Source organism: Esox lucius, chromosome 7, assembly GCF_011004845.1.
Source record: "Esox lucius isolate fEsoLuc1 chromosome 7, fEsoLuc1.pri, whole genome shotgun sequence".
NCBI lineage: Eukaryota > Metazoa > Chordata > Actinopteri > Esociformes > Esocidae > Esox > Esox lucius.
In genome coordinates, this window is record NC_047575.1 from 24582795 (window position 1) to 24602324 (window position 19530).

The 19530-nt window shown below is 42.5% G+C and overlaps 1 protein-coding gene across 8 annotated transcripts in view; it reads left to right on the forward strand.

The window, feature by feature from the left end:
• Positions 1-19530, forward strand: part of abr (ABR activator of RhoGEF and GTPase) — a 147952-nt gene that overhangs the window by 86586 nt on the left and 41836 nt on the right. For all 8 annotated transcript variants that reach the window (XM_020048270.3, XM_020048271.3, XM_020048272.3 and 5 more), the window contains 3 exons: positions 1946-2020; positions 8115-8212; positions 8378-8509. In XM_020048270.3, coding sequence (XP_019903829.1) covers positions 1946-2020; positions 8115-8212; positions 8378-8509 — 305 coding nt within the window. The remainder of the gene's footprint in view (positions 1-1945; positions 2021-8114; positions 8213-8377; positions 8510-19530) is intronic.

Genomic DNA, 19530 nt, shown 5'->3' on the forward strand with positions numbered 1-19530 from the left:
CTAGATTTCTGCTAGCAGAACTTGACTGAGTTGGATACCTTCCATTCTATATCTAAATTGGCCACAATTTTTGCTTGTTCTGTTGTGATTCTCTGTGTCTGACCAGAGCATTATAAAACCTCTACTGCAGTCACGTGTTGATGACAGTGCGCCCCCTAGTGTCGACCGGACGTACAGGTTGTAGCAGCCGCTGAATGGGCCTAGTTTTTTACATTTGATTTATTCAGTCCTTTTTTCTGAGCTACAGCATTTTCATCCTTCTGTTTCTTATTGGTTCCATGTGGAAATTGAAGCCCCATTCCTGGCGTTGCAAGTGCCATGTATCACACAGGATCTCAGTTTACAGTCAGTTTGTCAAAGCAAATCCTGTTATGCTAACATCAAACACATCTGTTCCCTCTTCAGTCTCGAGGGGGTCGAAAATGGAATCAGACAAAGGTTTCCATTCTCTGTCCTGGAGTAGTCCCATTGTGGCAAAACAAAGACTCAAGCTCCAGTTTGTTGGCATTTAAATGATGTCCTAACCCGACATCTCATATGCACACATTAACATTACTATACTTGTAAGAATAAGTGGTAAAAACAATATATTTCTTTGATTAATATCTTGGAAGTTATTTGGTACAAGTATCCTCATAAATATGGTAAAACAAGGATTCACACACAGTAAACTAAGAAATGTGAGTAGTTGCTAAGTAACAGACTGGATCAAATGAAGACCGGTTGAACAAGGAACCTGACCCCCTAACACAGAACTTCACCAATGACTAACCACAGATCCTAAACCTGATTAATGTAACCTTAACCTGGTAGAATAACTAACTACAGATCCAAAACCAGTTAACTTGAACCTTTAGCAAGTAGAATAACTAACTGCAGAACTAAAACCAGATTACTAGAACCTTAACCAGGAAGAATAACTAACTACAGACTTAGGAGCAGATTACTATTACATACTCCAGATTGATTATATAACCACAGATCTAAAACCAGATTACTATAAACTTAACCAGATAGAACAACTGTCCAGTTATGTAATCAGATTTGTGTAAATCCTTAAACATTAGGGGGATCAAGTTTAACAGTACAGTGACCCCATTTTGCAGGTACGTGGTTCAGGTTAACACAGAACACCATCTCTGGTAATAAGCAGTGAATGAGAGGATTTAAAGATGACAGTCTGTCTTCCTCTCCACGTTCCTTATCCCTCATGCCTTTCACATGTCATTATGCCCAGGGCTCAGCGTCAGCTTGTCATCTCAGTGGCTGTCCAGACAGGGCCTTGGTGGGCTTGCAGGGTTCTCTACGTAGACCTCCTACCGTGTCAGCCCCTTCTGCTCTGTTTCTTTGCCAGGGAACACCCAGGCCTCACAGGCCGCAACAATATCATCATAAAGAGGGCAAACAGACACCCGAGGGAGAGCATACATTTCTGTTTGTGTGTGTGTTTGTGTGTGTGTGTGTGTGTGTGTGAGCGTCACCTAAGAGCACAATAGTGTATATTTTTCTGTCTGAGGCTTAGACATGCACTTCCCTTTTGTGGGGGTATGAATGTTTGTGCATGTTTGTGACATAATGGAAAAGTGCTGTAGAACTAAGGATGCCCCACTCCAGTACTGGCATTGGAAACGTGTCAGATACTGGTGAAAAATAACAGCCACATATGAGCCAGTTCAACATAACTGTTTGTCCTAACAATGTGCCATAAACGCTGATTTGCATTCCTGTGTAGAACCCAGTCCCCTTTCTCTTTGCTTATACCAACACACTAACATACATACTACACTATTTTTCATTATTAATGTCAACTGTGAAATGTACCCTTAGTTATGGCGTCCCAAATGGCTGTTACTGTTGAGCCGAGTGCACTTGTCATCTGTAACCTAACCTGAACATTCTGAGATGAATTTTCCCAGATCCCAATAACTCTGGTGTTGCGTTGCAGATGATGAGACCCCAGGCTTGTATGGATTCCTCCATGTCATCGTCCACTCGGCCAAAGGTTTCAAGGAGTCAGCCAGTAAGTCTTATTCTAAAGTGCGTGCACGTGCGTGTGGGCGTGGGCGTGTGTGTGCGTGCGTGCGTGTGTGTGCACCGCACCTATTATTTGTGTATGCGGCACGAAAATGTTCCCTTTATGACTCAGCACATCAGGATAGTTGGAGCCTGTCATTAACGTCTTGTGTCCCTGCCCATCAGAGAAGATGGATAACAGAGTGTGGACGTTTACCTTTGTCTGCACCTGTGTACTGGCTAAATCTCCCCCTGGATTTAATGTAGTGGGTTATCTGATGCCTGATCTGTGGTCAGGGGTACAGTGTTGTACATTCTATTCTAAGTTGTTGCCCAACTTCTGGCCAGGCCTCTTCTCAATGTTGAAAAAAAGGGGGAGAGAAAGAAAGAAAGACAAGGAGAGGGAGGGAGGGAGGGAGCCAAAGACTGCCACAGGGCCAGTCCCCATGGAACAGCTTCAGACCACAGTTCCATTCCTTACCGTGCTTTGATGCTGGGAGTCGTCAGGGAGACATGAAGAAACCTGACAGGAACAGAGGGGCCCCTACACAGCCTGGTACTCATGGGACACAGACACACACACAGTGTAGATACAAGCACACACACACTGAACCATACCCACACGGTCACACACACACAATAAAGCTCAGCTCTCGGCTGCAGGTGTGGCTGATAGAGCCACGTTGAGTCTCCAAGGCTCTTTCCATTTTCATACCAGTTACTCAGTATGTAGATTCACTGTTACATTTCACACTGCAGCAGTAATCACCTAGGCCTAGATTGGGTTTGGCTTACGTTTTTGCTTCGCAGCTTTGAAGTACTGTAATGCCACGGTAGCCAGTAGCCTAACTATGATATTAAGAAGTATTCTGCGACTTGGCCTATGGAGTCAACTTTTACTTTTAACAATGTTGCATATTTGAATAAATGGAACCAAACCACTTTAGACTGTTGAATAATGCAATAATTCACAAGCATATGCAGACAATTATAGGGTTTATTTTGTCATCTCTTTTCAATTTATCTTCAAGACCCCTACCCCTCCTCTTTGTATCATGCAAATCATTGTTACACTACCAGTCAAATGTTTGGACACTAGTCATCAAAGGGTATTTCTGTATTTTTACTATTTTCCGCCTTTTGCGGAATAATATGGGAGACATCAAAACTATGATATAACACATGAAATTATGTAGTAACCTAAAGTGTTAAAAAAAATAGATTTTTTAAAGTAGCCACTGTTTGCCTCGATGGCACTTTTGCGCACACTTGGCATTTTCTTAACCAGCTACACGAGGTAGTCACCTGGAATGTCCAACAGTGTTGAAGGAGTTCTTACAGTACGTATGTTAAGCCCTTGTTGGCTGCTTTTCCTTCACTCTGCGGTCCAACTCATACCAAACCATCTCATTTCGGTTGAGGTCGGGTGATTGTGGAGGACAGGTCATATGATGCAGCACCATCACTCTCCTTCTTGTTCAAAATGCCCTTACACTACCAGGATGTGTAATATGGGTCATTGTCCTGATGAAAAACAAAGGATTTCCTCATTAAGTGCAAACCAGAATTGATGGCGTATCGCTGCAGAATGCTGTGGTAGCCATGGCAGTAGAACGTGCCTTGAATTCAAGCAAGTCTGTTCTTATTGGTGTCCTTTAGCAGTTTTCTTTGCAACAATTCAACCATAAAGGTCTGAATCATGCAGTCTCCTCAGAAAAGCTAATGCTGTGGTGTCTGTTACTTAAATTCCAGTGAAACATTTATTTGGCCTGCAATCTGACATGCACTTAATTGCAGATTTCTGAGGCAGTCAACTTAATTATTTTCTCTGCAACTGTTCTTTTCCTGTGGCGGTCCTCATTAGAGCCAGTTTCATCATAGGGCTTGATGGTTTAGCAGCTGCACTTGAAGAAACATTCAAAGTTCTTGACATTTTCTGCATTGACGGACATTCATGTCTTAAATTGATGACCGTTGTTTCTCTTCTCTTCTATTTTTGCCTTTCTTGCCATAACATGGACTTGTACAGTAAAGACATAATAATGGTCTTCCTTATACCAGCCCTACATTGTCACAACACAACTGATTGTTTCAAAGACATTATGTAAGGAAATTCCGCAAATAAAGCCACACCTGTTAATTGAAATGCATTCCAGGTGACTGCCTCATGATACTGGTTGAGAGAATGCAAAGCTGTCATCAAGGCAAATGGTGGCTATTTTAAAGAATCTAAAACATTACATTTATTTTGTTATGTTTTACACTTTTTTTGGTTACTGTATGATTTTATGTGTTCTTTTATAGTTATGTCTTCACTATTATTCTACAATGTGGAAAATAGTAAAAATAAAGAAATACCCTTGAATGAGTAGGTGATTCCAAAATTTCATTGGTACTGTACGTGATGAAAGCAAGTTGCAATTGAAATTATGGTTAATCTGAATGCTATGTTTGGAAGCCTTATCACCTCCCAAAAATGAGATTTGTCCAGTTATTCATTTTTTAATCTGTGATCAACTGTTGTGTACTGATTACAAATAAAAAAGTAACCATTCAGCAGTAAAATAATCAATGTGAAGAAATAATCTATGAATTTATATGCTCTTTAAGTCTCCAGCTATGTATTTGTATGTCCCTTTAACTTGGTGTCCTGGGAAAATGTAAATGTGAAAAGATATTGCTATCACAGGCTTTTTGCCCTGAGTGCCTGTGACTGCCTTAGCCCTGAGCGCCTGTGACTGCCTTAGCCCTGAGCGCCTGTGACTGCCTTAGCCCTGAGTGGCTGTTTATTGTCATGGGATTTGGTATCTGAAAGACTTGAGGGCTCACTCTTTGCTGCTTGTTACCCTCTCCTTCCACCAGTTCAAATATCACCACAGGCCTCCGTTACCATGACAGCCTGTAGTACGAAAGTGTACTTCAGAGAGAGATTTTCTTGTGTAATGGATTGGAGAGCTGTCTCCACTGAATGCTTATTTGATCCTCACCGGAGCAGAGAAGCATGTGGTCTCTCGGTGTAGTGTACCATTCTCCCTCTGGTCTCTCAGTAGAGTGTACCATTCTCCCTCTCTCAGTGGACCATTGTCATGCCCTTTAATGTTAGGGGGTCAGTTACCATGGCGTTGTCTGTAATGTCAGAAGTGCTTATTCAACAGTGTTATATAGTACCAGAGCTGGCTTGAACCCAACTTACCTGGTTCAACAGTTATATAGTACCAATGCTGGCTTGAACCCAACCAACCTGAGCATTTTGAGCATTGTTGGGGAGCGTTGTTTGATAGTTTTTTTAAACTATGCAAAGATGTTCCAGACTTTCTTAGAAATGTCACTGTTTAAGAAAAAAAATCTACTGCATGGATAAGTCATTTAATGGGTTTTGTTGTGTTTTTGTCTTACCCAGCCTCTGCCCTTACATTCCTATTGTCGGTTCTGCCTGTAGAACATATGTCACCAATTTCCCCTATGTCTTCCTAGTAAAAGGGTTTCTTCCTTTATGTTGGTGTGTGTGCTTGTGTGTTTGTGTTCCATGATCATGGTATGAATAGTAGTAGAGCCATTTAACACCATGTTTTGTACAATATGACACACACATGGTCCTGCAGAAAGATTGTCTCCAGGCTTGTTTTTAGTAACTGCTGTATATACAGACATATCCTATTACTACTCCTATCAATGTTGCCACACAGTTTTTATCCAATAGAAAGCAGGGTAACATTTCAGCTCAGGGCAACATTTCAGAAGTGGGTCAAAGGAAGGAACTTTTGGTTCCCCCCAAAAACAGGAACCAAAGAAGGAGGAGAAAACATTGGCCTGGAATAGAGGTGTTCTTTTACAACAGTGTACATTATAAAAAAAAAACTCTATGGCAACATCACATGTCATGTGTTCTATATGGCATTATAATACATGAATATATTGCCACAGCAACATCAGACAAGATTTATGTGTCATAATAATAATGAATGTAACACATGGCCCAATACATCATTCATGTTGCTGTTGAATTGGTTTTCTCATGTATTCCTTCCTAATGCCTAATGTAATCCAGTTCTCTCTGTAGGCTTTTCTTAGTCTGCTTTCTTCTCCCTGTCCTTTCTTAGTGGTATCATTCAGAAACCAATGAAAAATAATTTGATTAGACAATTTCCTTCTTAATGTTCTATGTGTTTCTGCTTCCTTCCAGTATGTTCTGTATACAGCACTATGTAGATTTCTCATGCTTTTACAATAAGGAGCTGTGTATGGCAGCTATGCAGTGATAGACAGACTGTGTGTGTACCTCAGTCAGACCCTTCCATCACCAGAGTCATCCCCTGAAATTAGGGCAGAGGTCCACCGATGAAATGACAGCCTTAAGAGCTTATTCAACCAATCACCTCTAGTTGCTAGCTCTCCTAGTCTTTCTTGTGTCCCATTTCTCAAGGCTCCTCTGGCAGCACTGCTAGGACACATTAAAACAAGACGAAATATGTTCCCTCTGGCCCTTTATTTATTACATGCTTTCAGGCAAGGCATGTAAACCTACTTTAGATGTGGAGGGAAAATATCCTTCTCGATAAATCTGTGGCCTAGGAATGAGATTTGAATGTTTCCCTTGTTGATGTTTTGTTTATACAGTAAGTCTGGTGGAGGTGCTGGGAAACTGAGGTGTACATTCGACACATTGCGGAGTTAACATTATCATTAACAGTGCTTCCGTTAACAGAGCCCAAAGCTATCCACGTGGTCATTAACAGTGTGATAAACTCCCTGTTGTAACTGTGAACTCCCTTCAGTGGAGCAGCACACTGTTACAATATAGACAGTTAATATGCTACCCTAACACAGACCTGAAATAGAACCTTACCCAGACCGTTGATATGCTACCCTAACACAGACCTGAAATAGAACCTTACCCAGACCGTTGATATGCTACCCTAACACAGACCTGAAATAGAACCTTACCCAGACCGTTGATATGCTACCCTAACACAGACCTGAAATAGAACCTTACCCAGACTGTTGATATGCTACCCTAACACTGACCTGAAATAGAACCTTACCCAGACCGTTGATATGCTACCCTAACACAGACCTGAAATAGAACCTTACCCAGATCGTTGATATGCTACCCTAACACAGACCTGAAATAGAACCTTACCCAGACCGTTGATATGCTACCCTAACACAGACCTGAAATAGAACCTTACCCAGACCGTTGATATGCTACCCTAACACAGACCTGAAATACAGTAGAACGTTACACAGAACTTTGTAGACATTGCTGTTGTTTTCATGGGGCTATGCCATGTGTGACTATGTGCTGCAGTGTAAACACCTCTAGTTCTGTCTGGGAGTATTGTGACTCTCAGGGTCAAGGGTCAGGGTGGGAAACCATCCATCATGCTGTCAGAGAGCATAGGAGACTCCAGGGACTGAAGGGGGGAAAACTGAGAGGAAGAGACCTCAGGCTCGTTCTCTTAGCCATCTGGAGATATGGCCTATGCCGAACAGTGCATCAGCATTTATATGATTACTGAACCCTAGCTCAGGGGTGGGACAAATACAGCCCAATCAGTATGACCCAGTGGAATGTTTAGTAAAAGATGATGATGGTGATGTTGGTTGAGGACTATTATGGGTAAAGAATACAAACCAGAGTCTACATTTAAAACAATATAGAACTTACGTAAACTCTTGTAATTTGCCTACAGTGTATAGACTGCCCTTTTACAGGCCTGGTGCTGACTTTCAAGTTAATCTGAAAACAGTTGCCTAGTGTCGAAATGATATTCCACCTTGGCCTAGATGATGCTTATCTATCTGAGGAATACTTGGTCCTGAATAGATTAGTGTGCGTGCGTGTGTGCGTGTGCACGGTGCGTGCATGCGTGTGCACCAGCCCAGCCAGCCATGCATGCATGAGTGTGCTTGATTAATTCAGTCAGTCATGCTGTCCTCTACCATAAGGACTTCAGAAAGTGATGCAGACATGTTCCGCTCTATACAGTCGTGGTAGCATCAAATGCTCCTTTCTGTCCACTTCTCATAATGCTACGATTGTGTTATAAGTGCTGATTATTTTATATCCACTCATTGTGATTTGTGATGGTCCTGTTTAGATCTGTACTGTACCCTGGAGGTGGACTCATATGGTTACTTTGTCAGCAAGGCCAAGACCAGAGTCTTCAGAGACACCACAGAACCACAGTGGAATGAGGTGAGGGATCAACACCAGACAGATCATTATGGTCAGATATCTGGTCTATAGGAAGTGAAACTCAAGTGAACTACATATCCAATACTCTATCTTACGTGTTTTATCTAATCAGTAGGAAATGAATGCCCTGTGATAGACTCTAAGGCCCTGTGTATTGTCCAATAGGAGTTTGAGATCGAACTGGAGGGTTCTCAGTGCCTGCGGATCCTGTGCTACGAGAAATGCTATGACAAGATGAAGCTCAACAAGGACGACAATGAGATTGTGGACATCATCATGGGCAAGGGCCAGGTGCAGGTAAGGAGAGAGGACTCTTTGTACTGTACATATCTTCCTGGTACCCCACAGTACTAAATCTTGGGTTAGCTGCAGTGTGCTGTCTGAGACCGGGGTTGGTTGTTCTTACTGTGAGGTAGTAATTATCCCACCCCTTGTGGGTAAGTACTTGGCTGATGACTTAAACTGAAATCATCCTATGAACTGTACTACATATTTCAGTCTGAGACTCCATCCATTGCAGTCAAAATAAGGCATGTTTGAAACTGAAAAATCTGCGATTAGATAATATCTAAGTATCAAAGGCATGACATTTTCTAAATATTTCTGTATCTATGTGCATTCTGGCTCTGGACCAGCCCATTTCCGTTTCTGGAACGTATTAGATAGAACCAATTGGTTTCTCAGATCCAGACTAGTTGCAGAGAAGAAAAGAACATCTGTGGTGGTGACAGAGAAAGTCCCTTCAGAAATGTTCTTTCTGTCTGGATGTGCTGTGACTTTACATCTGTGGCTTGGCAGTAAGATACATCACGGGGTTGGTCCTCTCTCACAAAGCTGCTGGAACCTGGCCTCTGTTATAGAATAGTAGTTCATGTTTTTTTAGTTTTCTAGAAACAGTAGTTGTAAGGCCTTGCTGCTGTCATTTTAATGATAGTTGTTCTCTAGGAATCGTTAGGTGATCCCAAATTCCGCCATAAATCTGGGTCAACCATGAGGATTATTAAAGGAGTGTCAATACGTAATGCACAATATTTGTTTTGTTTCTCTCTAAGGGTTCAGTTGTAGGGTAGCCAGAGGTGAGCTTGGAGCAGGTTTCACTCTGGTTGAGTTGTTGTTGTTTATCACTACACCCACACAGAAATAAGTGTCAGCTCTTCACTGTTGTCGTTGGTAGTTGTTACAACAAAGAACAGCTTCTTTTCTGAAGTTCAAACAAACTCACTGCTTTGTCGTCATGGGAATACACAGCTATCTACAAGGAGAGTGACTCTGCACTCTGCAAGTGGGGCAAACTGGAAAATCATGTAGTTCCTTGCTGTTCTATATATTTATACTTGGTAAAGACCAAGGTATGCCAAAGCGCTATATACACTTGGATCAGCCATAACATTAAGACCACTGACAGGTGAAGTGAATAACAATGATAATCTTGTTATCATGGCAACTGTCAGTGGGTGGGATATATTAGGCTGCAAGTGAACATTCTGTCCTCATAGTTGATATGTTAGAAGCAGGAAAAATGGGTAATCGTAAGGGTCTGAGCGACTTTGACAAGGACCAAATTGTGATGGCTACACAACTGGGTTAAAGCATTTCCAAAACTGCAGCCCTTGTGGGGTGTTCCCGGTCTGCAGTGGTCAGTAGGAAGGAAAAGCGGTGAACCGACAAAGGGTCAGGGGGTGGCCAAGGCTCATTGATGCACGTGGGGAGCGAAGGCTGGCCCGTGTGGTCCGATCCAACAGAGGAGCTACTGTAGCTCAAACTGCTGAAAAAGTTAATGCTGGTACTGATAGACCGCAGACCAGTCAGGGTGTCCATGCTGACCCCTGTTCACTGCCGAAAGCACCTACAATGGGCACATGAACTGGACCACGGAGCAATGGAAGAAGGTGGCCTGGTCTGATGAATCACGTTTTCTTTTCCATCATGTGGATGGCCGGGTGCGTGTGCGTCACTTACCTGGAGAACACATGGCACCAGGATGCACTATGGGAAGGGGGCAAGCCAGCAGAGGCATGGTTATGCTTTGGGCAATGTTCTGCTGGGAAACTTTGGGTCCTGCCATTCATGTGGATGTTACTTTTACACATACCACCTACCTGAGCATTGTTGCAGATCATGTGCACCCTTTCATGGCAACAGTATTCCCTGATGGCATTGGTCTCTTTCAGCAGGAAAGCCCTGCCACAAAGCATCAATGGTTCAGGAATGGTTTGTGGAACACAACAGCAAGTTGGAGGTTACACAGCCTCCAAATTCCCCAGATCTCAATACAGTCGAGCATCTGTGAGATGTGCTGGACAAACAGATCCGATCCATAGAGGCCCCACCTTGCAACTTAGAGGATTTAAAGGATCTGCTGCTAACATCTTGGTGCCAGATACCACAGCACACCTTCAGAGGTCTAGTGGAGTCCATGCCCCAATGGGTCAGGGCTGTTTTGGTGGCAAAAGGGGGACCTACACAATGTTAGGCAGTTGGTCATAATGTTATGGCTGATCTGTGTATATTAATATGTAAAGATTTCTTTTTGGTGAGTTCATGTTCTACATTTATGGCACATGCAAACAAGTAAGCAAGGAATGGAACAAAAAAATATTATTAAAGATACGCAATACTGGAAACTTCCTCATAAATATCAGTATGTTGATTGTTATTTGCCAAATCTTGCCATCGTCTTACTCTATACCAGGATGTCTTCTGTTTCTGTCAAGCAGCTGGTGCACAAGGCTTAAATAACAGAACAGTGTAGACTGTGACAAGTTAGATTTTCACAAGTTGACATTATATATATTCTTTTATATAAAAGTATTATTGCTGGTAAAATCTTGGGAAAACTTTAGTTAATTGTTAATTAATAGGCTTGTGTATTGTTAATAGACTCTTTGTTTATCAGTAGAAAATCAGCCTGTTTCTATGGTCTTCTGTGGCTGTCCTCCACTCGTATCCTAATGGGCGTTTCTTTACAAACACTTATCCAGTCTACTTGATTATGGACCCATACTATATAAATCTTAAATGACGATATGCCACAGTTTACAGTGCTGTGATAGGAAAATTATGGATATCCTTGAAGCTGTCACTGCAGGCATGTATTCTCTGGTTTTAAAAGGATTTTCTGGCCGTTATATACACTGGATTAATAAGGAATATAATAGGAAGTGGAACTTGAACACAGGGTCAAATTCATGCCTCTCATCTGTTGCCCGATAGTTTGCCTGCTGCATCTGTTTTTGGGGGGGTGTTTAGAGGGTTTCCTGCTTCCCCTAAGTCTGTGGTTCCCAACTCCAGTCCTCCAGTACACACATTTGTTGTAGCCCTGGACAAACATACACAACTTGTGGGCCTGAGATGTTGAATGAGGTGTGCTTATCCAGGGCTAAAATCTAAATAAATCGTACAGTTGGGGTTACTCAAGGACCAGAGTTGGGAATCACGGTCTTAAATAACTGCATAAAAGCTTATAAATGGAGCATTTTATTTTCCTTTCTCTTGCCTGTCAGTAGTTTTGTCTGCATGCCAACTCTGCACAGCAATTGAGGCATGTCCAGTTTCTGAAGTGTCATACATTAACATGGTTTGTAAAGCTTTCCGGGGACATGCAGGATGTACTGCTGCTTCATTACACATTCCTACTGCCCCTCCACAAGGCCCTGCTGTACAGTAGTACAATACTAATGCTAATCAAATAATGATTCAATATTTTATATCTGTTTAAATGACCTTCTCTGAACTGTGAAGAAGGACTGAATAAAATGTGTGTTAGTGGACACTAACCAGGAGGATGTCTAGGATATATGTTTGAGTGGACACTAGAATGGGGGATGTGTAAGATAGATGTGGGAGTGGACACTAGAATGGGGGATGTGTAGGATAGATGTGGGAGTGGACACTAGAATGGAGGGTGTGTAAGATAGATGTGGAAGTGGACACTAGAATGGAGGGTGTGTAAGATGGATGTGGAAGTGGACACGTGAATGGAGGGTGTGTAAGATAGATGTGGAAGTGGACACTAGAATGGAGGGTGTGTAAGATAGATGTGGAAGTGGACACTAGAATGGAGGGTGTGTAAGATGGATGTGGAAGTGGACACGAGAATGGAGGGTGTGTAAGATAGATGTGGAAGTGGACACGAGAATGGAGGGTGTGTAAGATAGATGTGGAAGTGGACACTAGAATGGAGGGTGTGAGTAGGATAGATGTGGGAGTGGACACTAGAATGGAGGGTGTGTCAGATAGATGTAGGAGTGGACACTAGAATGGAGGGTGTGTAAGATAGATGTAGGAGTGGACATTAGAAAGGAGTGTGTGTGTAGGATGGATGTGTGATTGGACACTAGAATGAAGGGTGTTTGTAGTATAGATGTGGGAGTGGACACTAGAATGGAGGTTGTGTAAGATAGATGTGGGAGTGGACACTAAAATGGAGGATGAGTAAGATAGATGTGGGAGTGGACACTAGAATGGAGGATGTGTAAGATAGATGTGGGAGTGGACACTAGAATGGAGGATGTGTAAGATAGATGTGGGAGTGGACACTAGAATGGAGAGTGTGAGTAGGATAGATGTGGGAGTGGACACTAGAATGGGGGATGTGTAGGATAGATGTGCGAGTGGACACTAGAATGGAGGGTATGAGTAGGATAGATTGATGAATCCATCATAAAAAGATGTGCAGGATGGATGTCATAATGGACCAGTGTCCACTAGTCCCTGTTATTAATATCATTCTGTCTGCTGACCTGTGTTTGACCAAAGGCACTACAGCTGGTCATATTCATAACTACCCACTCACAGGGGTACACGTTGCAGAACATTAATAAATAAAAAGACCCCAGGTTTGTTCATAGCTATGCGACAAATGAGGGAGCAAACTGAAGAGGATGGCATGTTCAGTTCCAGGCAGGGAGAACGTTGGGGATAGGATTAGTGATGAGTGTGGCTGTTGCTGGGTGAGAGGAAAGTTTCACTCGGTTGGAGGGCTGGAGAGGAGGAAAGAGGGGAACAGGCAGTGACTCATCTTGGAGAGAGAGCGAGAGAGAGATGCTTTTTGAAGTGAAAAATACAATCTCTAGAGAGATAAACCTCTCAGTTATTCCTGTGATGGCATCAGCTCTGTTAGCTTAGAGTGTTAGAGTACAGCAGGTCCCTGTTATTAATATGATTCTTTCTGTATGGAGAAACTTTCATGCACACATTATATTTTGCTATTTGTTTTCAGTGATGTTACAGTTCAACACAGGTTGTGCCTGCGATAGACCCAGAAATATATTTTTAAGGGACTTGACTGAGTTACTTTAGGGTATGTACTGTAAAGGGACAATTGAAATGCATGAACTACTTCCCCGTGTGAATACATACCTTGTGGCGGGAATATTTTCTTGGAGCTCTTCTGTTTTTGTTTCTCGTCAAGGTCCTCTGAAATGAGCCAAAATGTTTTTATTTCCTCTCTGGAGACCTGCTGATTTATTTAACAAGACTCCAGAATTCTACAAGACCTTACATGGACATATCATGCCTCAGTGTATGTTTCTTTCCTGCTAGTGTTTGTAAAAAATAAACAAATAAACCACAGACGACAGTGTTGAATGCTGTATATGAAACCTTGTCCTGTAATGACATTTCAATATAGACATTTTCTGTCAAATGGGGCTGTTTGTGTCTGAGTTTAGAAAGAGGATGATATAGGCTAGCCTGTTCTTCAGTGTCTTAATAGACAATTTCTTCATTTGCTGTTGAAAAATAAACGACTGCTGTATCTATACATTTGAAATGCTAACATACAATTTTTAAGGAATGGGTTAGTCCAACTTCTTTTGTGTTGTGGGTTTTTTTAAAAAGGAAGAGATTGAAGTGTTCAGTATAATTAGAAGATTAGCAGGCCAGATTCAAACCCATACCAACTCATATCAGCCATAACATGGGTTTGAGTGTATAGTCATTTATGGGTTTGAGTGTATAGTCATTTATGGGTTTGAGGGTATAGTAATTTATGGGTTGGAGTGTATAGTCATTTATGGGTTTGAGGGTATAGTCATTTATGGGTTGGAGTGTATAGTCATTTATGGGTTGGAGTGTATAGTCATTTATGGGTTGGAGTGTATAGTCATTTATGGGTTGGAGTGTATAGTCATTTATGGGTTTGAGGGTATAGTCATTTATGGGTTTGAGGGTATAGTCATTTATGGGTTTGAGGGTATAGTCATTTATGGGTTGGAGTGTATAGTCATTTATGGGTTGGAGTGTATAGTCATTTATGGGTTGGAGTGTATAGTCATTTATGGGTTGGAGTGTATAGTCATTTATGGGTTGGAGTGTATAGTCATTTATGGGTTTGAGGGTATAGTCATTTATGGGTTTGAGGGTATAGTCATTTATGGGTTTGAGGGTATAGTCATTTATGGGTTGGAGTGTATAGTCATTTATAAGTATGACTCTCAGGAACACGCCCTTCTGTTTCCTTTGATGCTCACAGTGCGTATGAGGGTCTGAAGGAATGTTGCAGAAGCAGTGTGTGTCTTCTTTTCTACACACTTCCCTGACATTTTCACAAACTTCACTGTATCATTTTACTGCATTTCTGTCAATACAAACCATATGCCTAAATCCTTCAGAATTAAGCTTGGTAAACCTATTTTTACATATTTAGGTTACCCTGCTTTCCAGGAGGCCTAATGTGTCCTAATTGTTAGATTGACCATGTTTTGGATATGTTTGTGTTGTTAGGGTATTAGAAATTGTAATACTCCTGGCACAAAAAAAGGTCTGGTTTAGGCTGTGGGTTCCAGTTTTAGGATATATAAATTGTATGCTGAACTCAAAAAACTGCAATGCCCTCACACCCCCCATGTCATGTATTTTCAAGTTGTGTGACCCATGTCGTGAAAACCACTTGCTTTCAAACTGGAAATGTCCAGGCTAACTGAGGTATATTGATTCACTTAAACTACGAGCATTTGAAAAACATTACACAAAGCTCAAAATACGAGGTTTAAAAAAAGTTATTGGTTAATGATTGTTTGTTAAAGTGCAATCCTTTTAATTTTTTACACAAAATGTTAATTTAGTTGATTGAGACTTGATGCCAGATATGCATCTGAGATTCTTTTAATAGTGTAAATGGGTGAAAATGCCAGCTGTCACATGTCACCTTCTGAGATAATGTGGGACACGTTTCTGACCAATAATCACTGTGGCTGCTGAGGTCTTAGACGAAGTCTTACTGTATTGGATTGGAATGAACAATTCTACTGAAACTGCCCCCGGAAAAACAGGCTGTCAGTAAGGATCTCTTAATATCCATCAGCAGTCTGGGATCTTGCAGCCTTATCTCCATCCATGCAGGGGACTGTGGATTAGTGAGGTCAAATTGGTGTTGCTCGGGTCTTTCGCTCTCTCTGCCTGATTGAGTCCCAGTCAGTAGGCAACTATTCATTTCCACCAACGGCTATAACCCCTGGGATATATCCTCTGACCCCTGACTTCTAGGGGTGAAAGTCCTTATCCTCCATTAGATGACAACATGTTACAGGCTGTTTTCCTTCCTGTCCCTCAGTCTGTATTTCTCTCATTTGACAGTGAAAACATGAATGCCCTGTCAATCTCAACTGGGGCTATTCCAGAGCAGATCAATATCTATGTTCTGGGCTGTTTGTTAAAACTCTAGCAGAGACAACATTTCTATTTGATCTCTCTAGCTGGTTCTTTTATAGTGCTGTTGACCATTTCAGATTTAGCCTTAACTTCAGGATGTTCTGTTATTGTATGCCTTTTGTGTTGGAGTGGCCTGCTAACTTTCTAAGGGCCTTCTATTTTAGCATTTTTTGCATTTTCTAGTATGCTCTTTTGTGACATTTAAGTACCCGATTACTATGAATGTTGTCTAAAGAGGACTGGTTACATAACAGTTGGGTTACATGCATCTCTAAAAAGGATTGGTCGATGCAGCTAAATCCAGCAATGCTTGTACGTATTAAACCCCCCCTCCAGACATACACAAACATACACCTTCTCCTCAGCCAGTCCCTTGGGCTCAAATCTGGCCTTTCATTTATGTTATCTGGGGGAGCGGGTTGTCTTCATCCAACGTTGGCTGAGCCAGCCTCAGTTGGCTCATGCCCAGAAGAGACTGGGACCGGATAAGACTGACGATAAGGCTTTACAAGTGAGTGTCATCTCCTTCTGTAGGTTATGTGGGCGCCAGATAGTATAGTGGTGAGCGTAGTGGGCCTGTAACCAAACTGTTGCAGCAGTGCTAAAAAAGCTTTCTCAGAATAACAAAATAAAACCCTTGAATCAACCAATAAGATCTGCCAGAAAGGGTGAAAAAAAGCTAAAATAGTAGGCTTGTTCAGATTTGTTGTTGTCTGAATAAGACTGCTACTTGTTTTCAGAATTTCCTGTCATGGTGCTAGGAATGTTATCTCAACCAATTGGCAAATGTGTTAGCTTTATTCTAGCATTTTATAATTTCATTTTTTTGCGGAAGGACTTTTTGCAGTGGTTTGATTCCCTGAGCTGGCAAGGTGAAAATTTGTTTGTGCTCTTGATTAAAGCGTCTGATAATTGACTAATGAATAATGTTGCTCACTGCCTGTTGTACTTGTAATACTTTTCAAGAGCTGCCGAGAATGAGACCACACTCTAAATCCCATTTACTGAAATGGCCTGCACTTATCGCGTTTTTACAATACCATAGATGTTTTTAGATGAATGTTACTTGTTGTCAGATGTACATTGGATATATTTTGTTTTATTTTGTAAATGGATGAAAAGGTCAATTGTCGCCTGACATCTTCCTAGGTAACGTGTGACACTTTTCTGACAGATACTACCTGCGATTACTGATGTGTAAAGATAATGTTAGAAATAAGGATTTTGTTGATGAGAAACGGCTTCACTTAAAACATCTCACACTGGACTGGAACAATTTTACTATCACCAGAAATAGCCGTGAGCGTTAGTTACCGGGTAAAGAGCATTGTCAGTGAATTCATGCCTTCCAGCTCAGTGGTCTGGCCAAAGTGCTGCTCGTGCATGTGGGTTTCTTGTTGCTAGTGTGATTATTAAATGTTAATACATATTATTCAAATTAGAATTGATTTTAATGGCATTTTTCCAACAACAGTTGTAGTTTAGATCTACAAGGTGTTTTTTTCCTAATTCAGTGTGTATTTCTATTCAGTCCGTGGTGAGTGTTCCAGTCACTGCCCTTTTTGCTTCTTTCTCTTATTGTGACTGTTTAATTCGTAACCTGAGCTAGTTGAACTGTTTCTCAGAGATAATGGGAGACAGATGTCAGGCATTGGATGCGAATTGTGTGTGTATGTGTGTGCAGTGGAGGGGGCACAAAGCTGTGCAGCATTTGTGTTACAGAACTGTGCAGTGTGGTACAATGCAGAACATTACACTATAGAACAGTGCAGTGTGGTGCAATGCAGAACATTACACTATAGAACAGAACAGTGCAGTGTGGTTCGATACAGTACATTATGCTACAGAACAATGCACAATACTTTACATGACAGTGCAGCATAGTACAGTTTGGTACGATACTGTATATGTCAGTGCAATTTCGTATGATACATTACAGTGCAGAACAGTGTATCATGGTATGATACATTACAGTGCAGAACATTGCAGTGTGGTAAGCTGCATTACAATACACTGCAGTGTGTGTAAGTACAGTTTGGTACGATACTGTATATGTCAGTGCAATTTCGTATGATACATTACAGTGCAGAACAGTGTATTATGGTATGATACATTACAGTGCAGAACAGTGTATTATGGTATGATACATTATAGTGCAGAACATTGCAGTGTGGTACGATGCATTATATTACAGTATAGAAGACGGGCTGTAAACAATACTGCATCATAACCTCGAGGGAGTATATAAATGTAGCTAATAGGCCAGCTCGTTTATCATGCTCTGGCTCCCATAATTTAGTGGTGCAATCTGTCATATCCTACCGACACGCGCTCACGCGCACACCTGGGGCCAGACACAAATATATTCACCCACAGAGACTGGCCACTGACAGATGGGCCACCAGGGTCTGTGTTCTGAGACTGCTGGAGTAAACATACAATCACTCACACACCTACACACATACAGATGCACACCATAATGGGGGGCAAATCCATGTAAATGATCTGAATTAGTGCAGCCTGCTGCCGCATGCTTGTCTGTTCCTGACCCCTGTGTGGTGGGGAGAGGAGGAATGCTGACTGTGTGTGCTGGGTTTTACAACAGGACTGAAGTTATTCAACAACCAACCCTTCCAAACCCCCCCCCCCCCCACAATACACACTATATACACTGCAGAGCTTTATTTTTAAGACTAATATGCATATCGGAAGTCTTATTATTGCTGCCGAATCTGTGGCCTGCATGGCACTAATCTGTTGTAGCTGTAAAGTTGTGACAGTTCGCTAGCTAGCTTGTTACCTTTGGTTGTCTCTCAGGCAATGGATTCCTTCTTTATATCAGTGTGACAGCCACTTACTAACAGTTCAAAACAAACGTGTCTGGGCACAGACCACAGCCAGTTACGTTTCTCTGACCTCACACGCTAGCTTGATACTCCGAAGGTTGGGTGCAGGATGTTGTTGCTCGGCTCTGATGCTCATACAATATTAAACTGTGCGTGATGGTAAACTGCACTCGGCTTGGTAAAACAGAGGAATCAGAGGGAGGCCAGTGGAGAGGAGACCGAGGGAGTCAGGTGGAGAGGAGACCGAGGGAGTCAGGTGGAGAGGAGACAGGGGAGGCAGGTGAAGAGGAGACAGAGGGAGGCAGGTGAAGAGGAGACAGAGGGAGGCAGGTGAAGAGGAGACAGAGGGAGGCAGGTAGAAAGGAGACAGAGGGAGGCAGGTGGAGAGGAGACAGGGGAGGCAGGTGGAGAGGAGACCGAGGGAGTCAGGTGGAGAGGAGACAGGGGAGTCAGGTGGAGAGGAGACAGGGGAGGCAGGTGGAGAGGAGACAGAGGGAGGCAGGTGGAGAGGAGACAGGGGAGGCAGGTGGAGAGGAGACCGAGGGAGGCAGGTGGAGAGGAGACCGAGGGAGGCAGGTGGAGAGGAGACCGAGGGAGGCAGGTGGAGAGGAGACCGAGGGAGGCAGGTGGAGAGGAGACCGAGGGAGGCAGGTGGAGAGGAGACCGAGGGAGGCAGGTGGAGAGGAGACCGAGGGAGGCAGGTGGAGAGGAGACCGAGGGAGGCAGGTGGAGAGGAGACCGAGGGAAGCAGGTGGAGAGGAGACCAGGGGAGGCAGGTGGAGAGGAGACCAGGGGAGGCAGGTGGAGAGGAGACAGAGG